The sequence below is a fragment of the Pristis pectinata genome, chromosome 21, assembly GCF_009764475.1.
Source record: "Pristis pectinata isolate sPriPec2 chromosome 21, sPriPec2.1.pri, whole genome shotgun sequence".
NCBI classification, from domain to species: Eukaryota; Metazoa; Chordata; class Chondrichthyes; order Rhinopristiformes; family Pristidae; genus Pristis; species Pristis pectinata.
In genome coordinates, this window is record NC_067425.1 from 37029553 (window position 1) to 37047846 (window position 18294).

At 43.9% G+C, this 18294-nt stretch overlaps 1 protein-coding gene across 11 annotated transcripts in view; it reads left to right on the forward strand.

Annotated features, from left to right (window-relative positions):
• LOC127581520 (protein CASP-like) overlaps window positions 1-18294 on the forward strand; it is a 489061-nt gene that overhangs the window by 229539 nt on the left and 241228 nt on the right. For all 11 annotated transcript variants that reach the window (XM_052035991.1, XM_052035997.1, XM_052035992.1 and 8 more), the window contains 2 exons: window positions 4062-4185; window positions 16626-16702. In XM_052035991.1, the coding sequence (XP_051891951.1) occupies window positions 4062-4185; window positions 16626-16702 (201 nt within the window). The remainder of the gene's footprint in view (window positions 1-4061; window positions 4186-16625; window positions 16703-18294) is intronic.

The window sequence follows — 18294 nt, forward strand, 5'->3', positions numbered from 1 at the left end:
AAAGTTAAAGGACATTGGGATGGAAGAAAGGATCAAAAGGGAGGTTTTGTAATAGGATGGTGTGCAGGGAAGAAAAGACAGAAGAGAAGATGGTGTGAAGAAAAAGGTGATGGTCATGGGACAAGTAAAGAAACAAAAGGTGGATTTACAGAGTTATTTTGAGTCTTGAAGACTGAAATGTGCCTCGACAAAAGATGAGGTGCTGTTCCCCAAGTTTACATTGAGTTTTGTTGAAGCCAGGCTGTGGTATGAAGATGGAAGAAGCAGTAAATGGAAAACAGGAGAGGGAGCTGAAACGTTGAGGGGAGAGTGTATTTGGTATTGGCGTTGCGCTGATAGTACTGGAAGAGGCAGAGTATCCAAGGAATGTGGTGAGGTAGAAGGTGAGGACTGGGGAAACCTCACTCATGACTTTGGGAGGAAGGGAATAGATGAGAGCAAAGTTTGGGAAAAGGAGTAAGCACTTTTGCTGAAATAAAAACAGAAAATTTTGGAAATACTCAGCAGGTTGGGCAGCATCAGGCCAAAGACTGACTTTCAAATTTTCACCATCTGCACTTCTTAAATTTTCAAGCAATGTTGCTCTCCCTACCAGAAGAAGAATTACATTTCGAGGAAAAAAGAAAGACACTGGTGTGGATAGAGGTGCAGTCAGAACAGATCGAGATGTAGAAACTGGGAAAATGGATTAGCATCTGAAGGGAAGTGGAGTGGAAGAGAGTGCAGTCAGATTGGGTGTTAGCACCAGAGGGTATGTAAATAAATATTGGTGTTTGAAGAGTACCAGTTGCTGGAAATCTGATGTAAAAACAGAAAATGCTGGGGGTGCTCACAGGTCAGGCAGCCTCTGGTGGAGAGAGAAGTTGAGTTAACAATCAAAAAACAATGCTGAAATAGAGTTTTTGGAATTAAAGGTCTGCTGATACAAGTTTCACCATAGTTTTTAATGAGATTTTATAAAAATAATTTATTAATACTGGTATAGTGACAGCACATACGTATGTATAATTAGTCTTGCTATAGTTCACATCAAATACAGCCAGTGATGAGGGACATAATGGTGCTGGTTGTGGTGAACTGCCATTCTTGATCTACACCCAACTAAATCCTGACTTGCTTGGAGCTACTGTAAATCTCAGACATTTTGAATGACATATTATTGGCTTATCTCTCACTCCACTCTATCGCTGGGCTTCATGTTGCCCAGTGGTGGAAACCCAAAGTGCTGGGATTCCACTGGGTTTTGTTATGTAGTCTGCCTCTTCAATCCTACATGAATCTGACCTGCCATTGAATTGGAGTGACCACTCACTTAAATGGGGATTTGTGACTTGGAGGTAGAGGAAAAGGTAAATTAACTGTTTTGTTTACTCCATAACATTTTCATTTAATTTTAATGTTATAAATATCTTTGAGCCCTTTTATGCATTTTACTTAATTAATATCAGAGACATTTAAAGATTGCCTTCCAGAAGATGAAGCCCCATCCCAACTTTGCCTCTGTCAGAGCAAGGCCCATTTTGGGAGCTTTGTCGCTGCTTCCTGAGGTGTACTGACTGCTGAGACATTCCTTTCTGCTTCCTGAGTAGGGGGTCCAGCTCATTCTGCCCTCCGCATCATGGGTACCTGCGAGAGGGCACTTACCTGAGCCTTGTTGGGTGGAGGAGATTGCAGAGCAAGGGGAGGTGAGATACCATAGAGGGGTTTCAAAAGCAAGCGCAAGGATTTTAAACTAGGCAAACTGGAGAAAGATACTCGTTCTGGGTTTTGTGGCAGAGGGAAGCCTGAAAGAGAAATTGACCCAATTTGTTGGAGTAAGAGAGGGAAATAACAGGAAGATGATCAAGTGTTCTCAGTCTTAGTTTCAAAGAACTCCATGAGCTCCTCATGCTTACATAGAACATAGAACAGTACAGCAGAGGAACAGGCCTTTTGGTCCACCATGTCTGCCAGGTCACCATGATGCTGAATTAAACAAAATCTCTTCTGCCTGTACATTAACCATATCCCTCCATCCGTGCATAATTCAGGTGTCTATCTGACAGCCTTTTAAACTCCATGATCCTATCTGCTTCCACCACCACCCCTGGCAACCTGTTCCAGGGCACCCACCACTCTCTGTGTAAAAAAAAACCTCACCCTGCACATCTCCTTTAAACTTTGCCCCTCTCACCTTAAATGCATGTCCTCCAGTACTTGACATTTCTACCCTGGGAAGAAGATTCTGACTGTCTACCCTGTCTGTACCTCTTATAATTTTATAAACTTGTCAGGTTTCTCTTCAGCCTCCGACATTCCAGAGAAAACAACCCATGTTTGTCCAACCTCTCCTTATAGGTCATACCCTCTAATCCTGATAAACCTCCTCTGCACCCTCTCCAAAGCCACCGCATCCTTACAATAATGGGGTGACCAGAAGTGCACGTTACTCCCAAGTGCGGCTGAACCAAAATATTATGCAGCTGCAACAGGAGACAGGGAAGTGGGATCGGAGAGGGTAATGGTGGTAGGAAAAAGAAGTCAGAGGTTTGTCTTCTAGGACAATCCTAGAATACAGAAGAACTTGGGCAAATGAAAAGAAGATTGGTTGGGCTGGATAGGGAAGGCAAAGAGCTAACCCATTTGTCCATTGTAAGCTGTTAATATCATATGTGAAAGCATGTAGGATGGTTTTAATGGAACTCGAGCATAAGAGTTAAAATGAAGGTGTGATTGGCCAAATCAGCAGTTGCAAAATTATTGTAGTAATTGGAGAACCAAAGGCTTGTGAGCAGCGATTTTGAAAGGCAGGTGTAAGTGAAATGAACAGAGATGGTTTTCCTGGGGTGAACACAAGAAAAATTAGGAAGGAACTGGCAATGTGGTGATCAGAGAGAGCCTCTTCTGTGGTTGAAACTTGGAAGTAGCAGTTCACGTGAGATGTCGGGGTCATGGAGATACTGAAAGAATGGAGGAAATGTGGCAGCTTGGAGAGTTACTGAAGTTGTATTAGAGGTTAATTGACAGCTTATCTTCAGAAGTAGACTCGGAGGAATCTTGCAAGGAAGGAACAAGTTGAAGATGGATCTGCAGAAGATGAATGTGGAGTGGAAATTAAAGAAAAGTTGATGAAATTTTCTACTTTGGGGTGATAGCAGGAAGCAGTGCTGATCCATTTGTCATTATAATAAAAATATTCTATCTTTATTAAATAAATTGAGGCAATCAATGGTCTTCCTCCAACATGTAATTACATTTCTCTTTTATGTGGCTGCCTTTAATGGAAGATTTCATGAAAGGTGAAGGAAGACTCACCTGATGGCTCAGTATATTTGTATTTATCCGGTCAGTAACTAAGCCATACAGATCGGGAAGGTTTAATTGATGGTTTAATCCTGGAGATAACAGTTCTGAGCTGGTACACCAGCTGAGAAGCTATGATTTGTGTCTGTATCGCATTGCTAGGGAGGAAATATATGTTGAGATGCTGGTAATAAACATGCATGGATGTTAGAGAAAGTATTTCTGCACATTTATTGCTGGTATCTAGATGTACTCTACCTCTTTGACCTCGAGTGTGATATCCATGAAGTTAAATTGCCCATCAGGTCTCAAAGATGAATGAAATTAGTTGGGGTGCCTGACATGTGAAAATGTATCACAGCAAGGATTCAGTGTTCCAGGAGAAGTCCGTGCATGGAACAAGAGAAGATGAATGGACCATATTGATTTGCTTTCTAATCCTAAATTTCCAAGTGGCTTCTGTGGTCTTTGGTGAATAGAAGCTAATTTGAGTCTAGTCAATAGAGTGATATTATATTTTTGCATTGATTTTTTTGAGTCATTTCAGTAAACCTAGTATATCCTGTAAAGCCAATTCCATTGACCCTTCTCAACCAAAACATTTGAAGTTCAATTTAACATTTAAGGAGCAATTGGTCTCCAAAGGGACTTGTATCAATTGATTATATGTCTGGATTGAAAAGTTACTGTTTAAATCACAGCAGGCATTCAGAGTGCAGGAAGCCTTCTCTTGTATAACCGAACAATAACTGTGTAAACCCTTCGCCTTGTTCCTGCAGAGGTTACAATAAAGGCACTTAAAGAAAAAATCAAAGAGTATGAACAGACTTTGAGCAGCAGAGCAGAAATCCTCGCGCTTGAAAAAGAACAGAAATTACAAAATGACTTCACTGAAAGAGAAAGGTAAGTGAATACATCATTTTATATTTCACTTTTTACAGTGTTCTTTGAAAGCATGGAAATCCTTACTGAAGAGCTCATAGGATTCTTGTATTACTCCTATTGGTTTCTGCAGAAGGGTTTGTTACCATTTGAGCTTTACAGTGAATGTCTCCTTACCACTAACATCCCACTTAATGAGGCTTGATTAAAAACCAAATGACAGCTGCATTCCTGAATCATGAAAATCTGTTGATGCTTAATCCTGGGACAGCATAGTTGTCAAATAAGTGAGTCCTTCTGTCAACCTACTTCCAACACTTTCTGCTTTGAGTTCCTTCATCATTCTGTTTATCAAAGAGCTGTTGATACTTTTGTTACTTGCAAAAAAAAATTGCTAAAGAGGAGTTCTTGAGGTGTTAGGAGCTTCTTCTGCTGTTTTGGTCCCCTTATAAATAAAGGGATATAATAGCATTAGAGGAAGTCCAAAAGAGACCCACCAGATAAATTCCTGGGGTGAGACGTTTGTTCTGTCAAGAGAGGCTAGACAAGTTAGGTTTGTATTCCTTGGAGCTTAGAAGAATGAGAGATGACCTTATTGAGATATGTGAGATCCTGATGGGGCTTAGCAGGGTAGTAGTTGAGATGTTTTCACCAGTGAGAGGGTGTTGAACAAGGGGACCTAGTTACAAGATAAGGAGCTGGTCATTTAAAATGGTGGTGCGTAGAAATTTCTTTTTTGCAGAGGTTGGTGAATCTCTGGAATTCCCTACCCTAGGGCATTGTAGAGATGAGATCATTAGAAGTATTTAAGGTGGAGGTACATCATTTTTGAATTGAGAGTTGTGGGGCCAGCTTAGATCAGCCATGATCATATTGAGGGGCCAGGAGGTCTACTCCTGCTCCTGTTTTCTAGTGTGTTTGTATATGGCTTCCATGTGCTCCTTTTGAATAGAGTGATGTAGCAGATGTGGAGTGGTAATGTATTTCAGAGGACAGCCACGTTCTTGGGGGATTGTCCATACACCCTATTGGTTGATGGTGATGAAAGCTTTTGTGAGGTCAGAAAACACTAGATGTGGTAGTTAGTCTTGCCCCTAATTATTTCTTGTGTTTGGCACTGGGTGAACGCAGTATCTATGGTATCTTTTGATGATAGAACCTACAGTTAGAACAGAGAACAGTACAGCTCTGGATAGGCCATTTGGCCCTCAATATTGTGCTGATCTTGATGTCCTTTTCCTGTGTATCATCCATATCCCTCCATTCCCCTCATATTCATGTGTCTATCTAAAAACCTCTTAAACCCCACCAACCTGACTGCTTCCACTACTACCCCAGGTAACCCATTCCAGGTACTTGCCACTCTCTGTGTGTTTAAAGAAAAACATTGCTCCTCACATAGCCTTTAAACTTCATCCCCCTAACCTTAAAATCATGTCCTATGATTTATGACATGTAGTTGATTCAGCAACCAGCTTTCCAGCCATGAGGAAGAGGCAGTAAAGGGGGACCTCTGCAGTGACTTTCCTCTGTAATTGCTGCAGCCAGACATGTTGCTTTATCGAAGATGGCTCTGATTACAAGGTCTCTGAGATCCCCTGGAATGCTGTTCTCTTCCCAAATGAAGGAAATGAGTCATAAGTGAGCTATGAATTTGTACCAGAAGTACTTCTCTGCAGTGCCTTGGAACTTCATCAAAGACTCCGCCTGCTCCAGGTGCCTTCTCGACCGTTTGATGGTCTTTTCAAACTCCTACCTGACAGGGGTACCAAATTGCATCAATAATGAGCTCTGGGATAGCACAGGAAGAGGTTTCGTGATGTCCCAACTCTTGTACTCGATGCCACAGCCGATGAAGGCAAGGGTGCCACACACCTTTTTCGCCACCCTGTCTATCTGTGTTGCCATTTTCAGGGAACTATGTACTTGTAACCCTGGGTCTCTCTGTTCAACAACACTTCCCAGGACCCTGCCATTCACTGTGTAAGTTGTGCTCTGGTTTAACTTCCCAAAATTCATCACTTGCACCTGTCTGAGTTAAATTCCATCTGCTCTTCCTCCAGCCACTTCTCCAGTTGATCAGTATCTGTTGTAATTGTGATACTATTTGTGCCACCCACATTCTCATTGTCAATATATGTGATAAATCACCACCATCTCTGCCTCCTACCACCAAGCCAATTTTATATCCACCCTGGGTTCCATGTGTTCCCACTTTCCAGACCAGCGTACTACGTGGGACCTTGTCAAAGGTCTTGCTAAAGTCCACATAGACAATGTTTACTGCTGTGTCTTCATCAGTCCTCTTCGTTGCCTCTTCAAAAAAAACTCAATCAAGTTTGTGAGACATGATTTCTTTCGCACAAAGCAATGCTGACTGTTCCTAATCACTCTGCCTTTCCAAATGCTGATAGGTCAGATCTCTCTGAATCCCCTCCAGTAACCTTCCCACCACTGACGTAAAGCTCACCGGTCTGCAGTTGCCTGGCTTGCCCTTGCAGCCCTTCTTAAATAAAGGCATAACATTAGCCATCCTCCAGTCTTCTGATACCTCACCCATGGTTAAGAAAGATATAAAAATCTCTGCCAGGGCCTCAGCAATTTCTTGAGCAACAAACAATCTGCTGGAGGAACTCAGCGGCTGAGATCTGTAGGTGGGGATGAGGAGCGGGGGGAGAGTTGTCAACATTTTGGGTCGAAACCCTACATCCAGATTCCACACCTACAGTCTCTTGTGTCCCCAGCGGTTTCTTCCCTTGCTTCCCACAATGTCCAAGGATACACCTGGTCAGGCCCTGGGAACTTACCATCTCTATACACTTCAAGACAGCCAACACCACCTAGTTTGTAATGTCTATGTATTTCGGGATAACACTGTTCTGTTCTCTGAACTCACTAGCTTCCATGACCTTCTCCATGGTAAATACAGGCGAGAAGTTTTTATTTAAGACCTTGTTCAATTCCTGTACTCCACACATAGATAACCACATTGATCCTTAAGGGGACCTATTCCCCCTAGCCACCTTTTTGAGTTTAATATTCTATAAGTATATATTAGGATTCTCCTTTACCTTGTCTGCCAAGCCTATCTCATGTCCTTTTTTTGCCCTCCTGATTTCCCTCTTAATTCTACTGCTACATCCCTTATGCTCCTCAAGGGACTTGCTTTATCCCAGCTGCCTATACCTGACATATCCCTCCATTTTCCTGACCAGAACCTTAATATCCCTCATCAGCCAGTGTTCTCTAATCCTGCTGGCTCTGCCCTTCACTCTAACAGAAACATATTGGCCCTGAACTCTCCCTATCTCACTTTTTAAAGTCTCCCACTTGCCAGATGTCTCTTCATCTGTTAAAAGCCTCCCCCATTTAACCTTTGCAAGTTCCTGTCTAATTACATAAAAATTAGCCTTGCTCCAATTTAGGACTTTAACTTGTGGACCAATCCTTCCTAGAGATTGGATAAGCTGGAACTGTTTTCTCTGAAGTGTCAGAGGCTGAGGGGTACGTATGTGGGGCATGGATAAGGTGAATGGTTGCAGTCTTTTTCTCAGGGTAGAGGAGTTTAAAATTAGAGGGCATAGATTTAAGGTGAGGTGGAAAAGATTTAAAGGGAACCTGAGGGATGGGTTTTTCACACAGAAGCTGGTGGGTATATGGAATGAGCTGCCAGAGGGAGGTGGATAAGTTTAAAATGCATTTGTGCAGGTACTTGAATAGGAAAGGCAGAGAGGGATACAGGCCTAATGCGGGCAAATCTGAGGGACAGGATCTACCAACATTTGGAGAGAGAGAGAGAGAGAGTCTGATTCGGGACAATCAACATGGCTTTGTGCGTGGGAAGTCGTGTTTGACAAATCTCGTGGGGTTCTTCGAGGAAGTAACCAAGAGGGTAGATAAGGGTAGGGCAGCAGATGTTGTCCATATGGACTTCAGCAAGGCCTTTGACAAAGTCCAGATGACAGGCTGGTCTGGAAGGTTGGATTGCACAGGACCCAGGGGGAAGTAGCGGATTGAATTCATAATTGGCTCAGTGGTCGGAAGCAGAGGGTGATGGTCGAGGGTTGTTTGTCGGACTGGAGGCCTGTGTCTAGTGGTGTGCCACAGGGGTTGGAGCTGGGACCTTTGAATTTTATAATTTATATAAACGATTTGGATGTGAATGTACAAGGCACAGTTAGTAAGTCTGCGGATGATGCTACAATAGGTGGTGTTGTTGACAGTGTAGAAAGTTATAAAAATTACAGGGGGATCTTGATCAGCTGGGTATGTGGGCTGAGGATTGGCAAATGGCTTTCAATCCAGATAAATGTGAGGTGTTGCATTGTGGGAGATCAAACCAGGGTAGGACTTGTACAGTGAATGGTAGGCACAAGGGATTCTGCAGCTGCTGGAATCTGGAGCAACACACACAAAATGCTGGAGGAACTCAGCAGGTCAGGTAGCACCTATGGAGAGAAATGAACAGTTGACATTTCAGGTTGAGACCCTTCATCAGGACTGGAAAGGAAGCACCTTTGCTCCTTCTGCTGCAAAAGCAAGGATCTCGTGGTGACCAGCCACTTTAACGCCACATCCCACTCCCATACCGACATGTCTATCCATGGCTTCCTCTACTGCCACGTTGAGGCCAGACGTAGGTTTGGAGTAACAACATCTCATCTCCAACCTGGTGGCCTTAACATTGATTTCTCCAAATTCTGTTAACCCCTCCCCCCGTCTTGCCCCCTTTTTTTCTTTTTTTCCTTTTTCCTTTTCTTCCCCCTTCTCCTTTGTCTTCCCTCATTCCTGTGGCCCCCTCACCCCTTCTCTTTCCCCTTCGCCCGCCCACATGACCTGCCCATCCTTTCCCCAACCCTCACGACCTGCCCATATATTCCCCACCTCCTTTATTCCATGGTCCAGTGCCCTCTCCTGCCGGATTCCTCCTCCTTCAGCCCTTTGCCTCTTCTACCTATCGCCTCTCAGCTTCTTAAATTTCCCCCTTCCCCCACCCTCCTCCTTCCCCCTCTCACCTGGACTCACCTATCACCTGCCTGCATGTACTTCTCCCCCCTCCCCTGACCTCCTCCCTCTGGCTTCTGCACTCTTCCTTTCCGGTCCCGATGAAGGGTCTTGACTGTTTATTTCTCTCCATAGATTCTGCCTGACCTGCTGAATTCCTCCAGCATTTTGTGAGTGAATGGTAGGGCCCTGGGGAGTGTTATGGAACAGAGAGACCTAGGAGTACAAAGTGCATAGTTTGTTGAAAGCGGTGTCACAGGCAGATAGGGTGGTGAAGAAGGTGTTTGGCATGCTGGTCTTCGTCAGTCAGGGCATTGAATATAGGAGTTGGGAAGTTACATTGCAGTTATATAAGACATTGGTGAGGCTGCACTTGGAGTATTGTGTACAGTTTTGGTCACCCTGTTATAGGAAAGATGTCATTAAACTAGAATGAGTGCAGAAAAGATTTACCAGGACGTTGCCTAGACTTGGGGGCCTGAGTTACAAGGAGAGGTTATGTAGACTAGGACTTTATTCCTGGGAACATGGGAGATTGAGGGCTGACCTGACAGAGGTCAGGAGGGGCATAGACAGAGTGAAAGTACGTAGTCTTTTTCCCAGGGAGGGGGTGCTAAAAGCAAGAGGGCATAGGCTTAAGATCAGAGGCAAGAGATTTAAAAGGGACATCAGGGTAGCTTTTTCATGCAAAGGTTGGTGCGTATTTGGAATGAGCTGCCAGAAATAGTGGTTGAGGCGGGCACATTAGCAACATTTAAAAGCCATCTAGGTAAGTACACGGATAGGAGAGGTTCAGAGGGCTATGGGCCAAACTCGCTGGGCAACAGTCTGCATAGACGAGTTGGTCTGAAGGGCATGATTCTATGCTGTATGGCTCTATAACATCATAAACTAGTGCATTTCCCTTTCCACATGATAGTAGACCTGTGATGTCTTTTAGTATTTTATTTCCTTTTGTTCCGCTGTTTAATTTGTGCCTCATTTGTATCAGGGAGATTATTGCAAATTGTATATAGATCTGAAAATTGGATTGCGAAGCATCACATCGTTTTGTGTATTCTCTGAATCACTTTTAATGAAAAAATAAAAACATTGCAGGAAATTGCAAGCCTGTGATTTTTGTTCTGGGACCCCATGCATCTTGATGTGCTCACATTCATAGGATCCTGGATATGACGTGTGCGTGGGCATTCAGCAATGTGTGATGCATGTCTGACTGCACCTCCACAGTTTTCATTTGGTCATGCAGCCATAGAGAAACTGGGCTTTGTCAGTGTGTGAGCTGATGTGGTGAACCTGATTACCCCTTAAGTAATTTGCATTGACAACTCACACTTGCCCTCCCCCACTATCTGCATGGTGGGAGTCCAACCCAGTCATAAGCCACAAATTATTGGGGCCTTGGCAGAGATATTTGTATCTTCTTCATCCAAAGGTGAGGTACCAGAAAACTGGAGGGTATTAACTGTGGCTAAAGAAGATACAAAAATCTCTGCCAGAGCCCCAGCAGTTTGTGGCTTACTGTGGGTTGGACTCTAATCATGTAGAAAGAGTTTTGCCTTTACTTAAGAAGGGCCATAAGGACAAGCCAGCGAACTACAGGATGATGAGCCTAACACCAGTGGGGGGAAAGTTATAGGAGGGAGTTCTGAGAGATGAAATCTAAGTGCCTTTGGAAAGGCAAGGAGTGATTAATGACGGTCAGCATGGGAAATTGTGACTCACGAATTTGATTGAGATTTTTGAAGAGGTGAGGAAAGCAGGGCAGTATTGGTATTGGTTTATTATTGTCACTTGTACCGAGGTACAGTGAAGAACTTGTCTTGCATACCGATCATACAGATCAATTCATTACACAGTGCAGTTACACTGGGTTAGTACAGAGTGCATTGATGTAGTATAGGTAAAAACAATAACAGTACAGAGTAAGTTGTCACAGCTACAAAGAAAGTGCAGTGCAATAAGGTGCAAGGTCACAACAAGATATATCGTGAGGTTAAAGTTCATCTTATCGTATAAGGGAACCATTCAATCGTCTTATCACAGTGGGATAGAAGCTGTCCTTAAGTCTGATGGTACGTGCCCTCAGGCACCTGTATCTTCTACCCGACGGAAGAGGAGAGAAGAGAGAATGACCCAGGTGGGTGGGGTCTTTGATTATGCTGGCTGCTTCACCAAGACAGCGAGAAGTAAAGACAAAGTCCAAGGAGGGGAGGCTGGTGTCTGTGATGCGCTGGGCTGTGTCCACAACTCTCTGCAGTTTCTTGCGGTCCTGGGCAGAGCAGTTGCCTTACCAAGCCGTGATACATCCAGATAGGATGCTTTCTATGATGCATCGGTAAAAGTTGATGAGAGTCGAAGGGGACAAACCGAATTTCTTTAGCCTTCTGAGAAAGTAGAGGCGCTGGTGAGCTTTCTTGGTCATGGCATCTACGTGATTTGACCAGGACAGGCTGTTGGTGATACTCACTCCTTGGAACTTGAAGCTCTCAACCCCCTCGACCTCAGCACCACTGATGTAGACAGGTGCATGTACACCGCCCCCTTTCCTGAAGTCAATGACCAGCTCTTTTGTTGACATTGAGGGAAAGGTTGTTGTCATGATACTATTCCACTAAGCTCTCTATCTCCTTCCTGTACTCTGACTCATCACTGTTTGAGATATGGCCTACAATGGTGGTATCATCTGCAAACTTGTAGATGGAGTTAGAGCAGAATCTGGCCACACAGTCATGAGTGTATAGGGTGTAGAGTAGGGCTGAGGATGCAGCCTTGTGGGGCACCAGTGTTGACAATAATCGTGCCGGAGGTATTGCTGCCTATCCTCACTGATTGCAGTCTGTTGGTTAGAAAGTCAAAGATCCAGTTACAGAGGGAGGTGTTGAGTCCTAGGTCTTGGAGTTTGGTGACAAGCTTGCTTGGGATTATTGTATTGAAGTCAGACCTGTAGTCAATAAACAATAGTCTAACGTAGTTGTCTTTACTGTTCAGATGCTCCAGAGCTGAGTGTAGGGCCAGGGAGACGGCGTTCGCTGTAGACCTGTTTCTGCAATAGGCAAATTGCAATGGGTCAAGATTGTCTGGGAGGCTGGAGTTAATGTGTGCCATGACCAACCTCTCAAAGCATTTCATGATGGTGGATGTCAGAGCCACTGGTCGGCAGTCATTAAGGAATGTTACCTTGCTTTTCTTTGGTACCGGGATGATAGTGGTCTTCTTAAAACAGGTGGGAACCTGAGATTGAGGTAGGGAGAGGTTAAATATGTCTGCAAATACTTCTTCCGGCTGATCAGCACAAGATCTGAGCACATGGCCAGGGACATCATCTGGGCCAGGTGCCTTCCTCGTGTTTACTCTCTGGAAGACTGATCGTACGTCCTTAACGGTGATCACAGGTTCAGTTGCATTTGAGGCTGCCAGGGTGGGTGGTGACAATCCACTTCCCTTCTGTTTGAAACATGCATAGAATGCATTAAGTTCATCAGGAAGGGATGCGCTGTTGTTAACTATGCAGCCCGACTTCATCTTGTAGCCTGTTATGGCATGTAAGCCCTGCCATAGCTGACAGCTGGTCTGGGACTCTATTTGGAGTCGGTATTGTCTCTTGGCATCCCTGATAGCTTTCTGAAGGTCATATACGGATTTCTTGTACAGATCAGGATCACCAGATTTGTGTGCAGCAGTCCTCGTCTTCAGTAGGGAGTGGATCTCCCGGTTCATCCATGGTTTCCTGTTTGGGAACACCCTTATTGTCCTCCTTGGTACACAGTCCTCCACACATGTGCTGATAAAGTCTGTGATGGTGGTGGCATACTCATCAAGGCTGGCAGCTGAGTCTTTGAACAAGGCTGAGTCCACTGTCTCAAAGCAGTCACGTAGGAGCTCATCTGCTTCTGCACTGCATGCACTGCAAGACCAGCACTGCATGACTCTCTGTAACGGATCCTCCCGTTTCAGTTTCTGTTTGTATGCAGGGAGAAGGAGCACAGATTGGTGGTCTGATTTCCCAAAGTGAGGATGAGGGTTGCTTGGAAGGCACCTTTGATGGTTGTATAGCAGTGGTCAAGGGTGTTGGCTGCCCTGGTGGAGCAGAAGATGTGCTGGTAGTATCTTGGTAACACACTCTTGAGGTTGGCCTGATTGAAGTCACCTGCGATAATGAAGAGGGCCTCAAGGTTATTGACCATGGAGTATAGCTCATTGAGTGCAGGCTTCATGTCCGTCTGTGGTGGGATGTAGACTGCCATCAGGATAGCTGAAGTGAACTCCCTTGGCAGATAGAATGGTTGACACTTCACTGTTAGATATTCCAGGCTGGGTGAGCAGGAGCTCGCCAGGACCATCACGCCCGAGCACCACAAGTTATTGATTAAGAAGCAGACCCCTCCACCTTTAACTTTGCCTGAGGACACTGTACGGTCCATTCGATGAATTGAGAAGTCCTCAGGTTGAATAGCACAGTCAGGTGAGGCAGGTGTAAGCTACGTTTCAGTGAGACATAGTACACAACAGTCCCTCAGTTCTCTTTGGTAGATCAGTCTTGCCCTTAGTTCATCAACTTTGTTCTCAATGGACTGGACGTTAGCTAGTAGTATGCTGGGGAGGGGGATGTTGTATCCACGTGGTTTCAGCCTCGCCTGCAGCCCAGCCCTCTTGCCACGTTTCTGAGATACGCGGTGGCGACTCTTCGGTCTTGAAGTGGAGCCACCAGGTAAGTCATCTACATGGACTTTAGCAAATCTTTTGTCAAGGTCTTGCCCGGTAGGCTCGTTTGGAAGGTTAGATCACATGGGGTATAAGGGTTAATATAGCCAATTGGCTTGGAGGAAGGAGAGAGAGGGTGATAGTAGAGATTTGTTTTTCAGAATGGAAGTCTGTTACCAGTGATATGCTGCAGGGATCGGTGCTGGGTTCACTATTGTTTGTCATCTATATTAACAGTTTGGATGAGAATGTAGTGGGCATGATAAGGAAGTTTGTGGATGGCACCAAAATTGGTGGTATAGTGGACAGTGAAGAGGGTTGTCTAAGGCTACGATAGGATCTAGATCAACTGTGAAAGTGGTGCATGGAATTTAACTTGGACGTGCGAAATGATGCATTTTGGCAAGTTAAACCTGGGCAAGACATGCACTGTGAATGATAGGCATAAGTCCTGTTCCAGAACAGGAGCCTTAGGGGTACAAGTACATAGTTCTCTGAAAGTGCAGTACAGGTAGGGTGTTGGAAAAGCTGTACGGCATGCTAGCCTTTGTCAGATGGAGCATTGAGTACAAGAGTTACTTGTACTGGAATACTGTGTGCAGTTTTGGTCACCGTACTATGAGAAGAATGTGATTAATCTAGAGAGGGTGTAGAAGTTGCCAGGAATGGAGGGCTAGAGTTATGAGGAGAGGCTGGATAGGGTAGGGCTGTACTGGAGTGGAGGAGGCTGAGGGGTGACCTTACAGAGGTTTATAACGTCTTGAGGAGCATAGATAGGGTAGATATTCAGATTCTTTTTCCTCAGGGTTGAACTAGAGGACATTGGTTTAAGGTGAAAGGGGAAAGATTTAAAGGGCACCTCAGAGGCTAGTTTTTCACACAGAGGGTAGTGATGTATGGAATGAACTGGCAGAGGTGGGGTACAATTGCAACATTTAGAGTCATGGACTTGTACAGCATGGAAACAGTCCCTTTGGCCCAACATAAATACTGTCCCTGAGAATTTTCTCCAGTAATTTCCTCACCATTGTGATAAGGCTCAATAGCCTGCAGGTATCTCTGCTGCCCTTTTTAATTACAGGAAAATAATTACCTGTTCTCCAATCTTCTGGCACCTCACCAGTGGCAAATAAAGATACAAAAATCTCCATAAGGTGTAGCACTTTGGGAGATCAAATTTAAAGGGAAAGTATACAGTTAATGGCAGGACCCTTAATAGTGTTGATGTACAGAGGGATCTTGGGGTCCAAGTCCATAGCTTCCTGAAAGTGGCTGCATAGGTAGATAGGGTGGTAAAGGAGGTGTATGGCATGCTTGCCTTTACTAATTGAGGCATTGAGTTCAAGGTTCAGGAAGTTGCAGCTTTATAAAAGTCTGGTTTGGCTGCATGTGGAGTATTGAAACAATTCTGATCACCCCATTATAGGAAGGATGTGGAGGCTTTGGAGAGGGTGCAGAAGAGGTTCACCAGGATGCTGCCTGGATTAGAGAGTATGTGCTATGAAGAGGGGTTGGAGAAACTTGGGTTGTTTTCTCTGAAGCATTGGAGGCTGATGGGAGACCTGATGGAAGCTTATAAGATTATGAGAGGCATGGATAGGGTCGACAGATGGTATCTTTTTCCCAGGGTGGAAATGCTAATTGTGGAGGACATGGGGGGGTGGGGGGAGTTCAAACGTGATGTGCAGGTCAAGTTTTTTTTACACAGAGTGCACTGCCAGGGGTGGTGGTGGAGGCAGATAGGATAGAGGCGATTAAGAGACTCTTAGATAGGCACATGCATATGCAAAGAATGGAGGCTTATGGACCATGTGGTTGCAAAAGGGATTAGTTGTCATTAACTTGATTAATTCGGCACAACATCATAGGTGGAAGGGCCTGTTCCTGTGCTGTACCGTTCAATGTTCTATGTTAAGTGCTTGTAAATGGAATAAGTGTAGATAGGTACTTGATGGTTGGTATGGATGTAGTTGACCAAAGTGCCAGTTGCTATGCTGTATGAGTCAATGACCTTATGACTTTGACACCTGGAGGAAACCCACGCAGTCACAGCGAGAAGGTGCAGACTCCACACAGACAGCACCAGAGGTCAGCATTGAACCTGGTCATTGGAGGTATGAGGCAGCAGTGCTATTCTACTAGTCTGGAGTTTGATTGGGTCCATGTGAATTTGAGAGCAGGGTAGAAGTTGGTGGTAAAGGTGATAAAATTGAGTTCTGCATGAGTGCAGGAAGCAGCATCAATGCAGTCATCAATGTGAAAGAGAGAGAGTTGGGGAGTGGTACTGGAGGAGGTTGGGGACTGTTCCAAACCTTCTCCAGTACTACTCCCCAAAGCCCTGTCCTGAGGCAGGGTTTCCACCCAAAATGTCAGCAGCTACTTTCCTTCCACGGATGCTGCTCGGCCCGCTGAGTTCTTCCAGCAGGTTGTTCCGTGCTGCTCTAGTAGCTGTGCCATTTGCGTCCTTGCAAACAAATGAAACATATTTGTGCAATCACCTGTTTTGATATGCTGGTGTGTAATAGCGAGATATACCAGGAATTTAAATAATTCCAACTACAACCGATTTGAACAGTAGCTATTTAAAGCTGTTTAAAAAAATATCCAGAATGAGTTTTTCATCAATGATGGAAGAAAGGAGATGTGAATGTAACCCGATGCCTGGGTGAAGTAATACATTTTCAGATGTTTGCTGCTGAAATTGTTCATTATGAAATCTGTCTTTCATTTCTGTTGTTCAATTTATTTTGCAGGAAACTGCAGGAGACTCAGACATCTTTGGCCTCCAAATTTGAGGAAGCTGATCACAAAGTTCAAGCTTTACAGTCAGGTAACTGATTGGCTTTGATACTGTAGTTTTTGGGCTTCAAGTAGCTCATTCACTGTGTTGGAATGTTTCCAAGTTAACAAAAAATGTGCAAAGGTTTAAAAAAATACTGTATTTAATTTCTCTGAAATTAATAATGATAATGATTGACAAATGAAGATGCATATAACTGAAAATATTGTGGTACCCAACTTGCATTAATCTTTATTTCATTTCCGATACCCTGCCCTTTTGCTTACTCATTTTTGCATGTTGTGCATTTACTGCTGTACCACAAAATGTCCCTTTGAGAGTGAGTGAATGCAGGTTTCTGATGCTCCACATTGCCCCTGCACCAGCTGCATGGTGATAGTTTATTGAACCTTTATTTTCTGCACATTAGGTAGTGTATGGTATGCTTTTTATTTTTTTGTTTTCTATTGTCATTGGGTTCCTTGTACCACTGCAGGAAGATTGGGTGTGCAGCATCTTTGATGAGTTGAGAACAAAACTTTATGCCTGGAATATTTTTAAACTATCATGATATGGTATATTTTGTCAGAGGGTTGTTACTTGTGATCTTATCATTTTCAATTGAAATGAAAACAGATGACATTACCGGCCTTCACAAGCACATGCCTTTGAAGATGGTAACATAACTTGATAAAGTTGTTTCATAAAAAGAATATCAATCCAAGACTGCAAAAGCAAGGAATTTATTTTGGGCAAAGCTGGCCCCACACTGGAAAGGATGGCAAGGCATCGCAAACACTGCAAATAACAAGTGTTATTAGGAAATGAAATGCACTCCATAAATGTGGAATGAATGCACTTCTGTAGTAAGTTTCATGAGAGAATTGAAGAAGTACCTGAAAATTTGCAAGATTGAAAGGAAAGATTAAAGCTGTGCAACTAATTGGAGCCCAAGACGTGTGGCTTGGTTGTAAATTCCCCTTGTGGTGTAGGTGAGGGTTAGAATAAAGGGTTTTTGATGGGATTAGTGTAAATGGGTATTTGATGGTCAGCATGGACTTGGTGGGCCAAAGGGCCTGTTTCTGTTCTTTTATGGTTTTCAGACGGAATAATGAAAATGTTGTTCCTTCTGTGTTTCACTTTGTAATCTCTGCTATTAATTGTTGAATAATTAAACCTGTATTGATCAAATCTGTTGATTTAATTTAAAAGCTCCATTTCAATGTTTACTCTGATTTAATATTATGACTAGATATTGTTTGATGCCATGTAATTGAAGTGGATTTAGATTTATCCTTGACATCGGAAAGTGATCGTATCTGGTTACTAGCTACAACGTTTGAACATGAAATGATGTTGATGTTGTTAGCAGAATTCCCTATTAGTATGGACCCATGGTAAAGAGCTCAATCATGCTTCGAATTATTGGCGTGGGGGGGGGGAGTACTCTTACGCATGAGGGGTATTTTCAGGGTCGGACCCTTATTGGACAGATAGAGGTTCCTTCAGTGCTTAACCATCTTCTACTTGACAATTGGTGGTGATGGAGGCAGAGACTCTCATGACATTTAAGAATAATGTCCGGATGAGAACATTAATCACCGAGGCATAAAAGGCTACAAGTGCTGGTAAATGGGATTAGT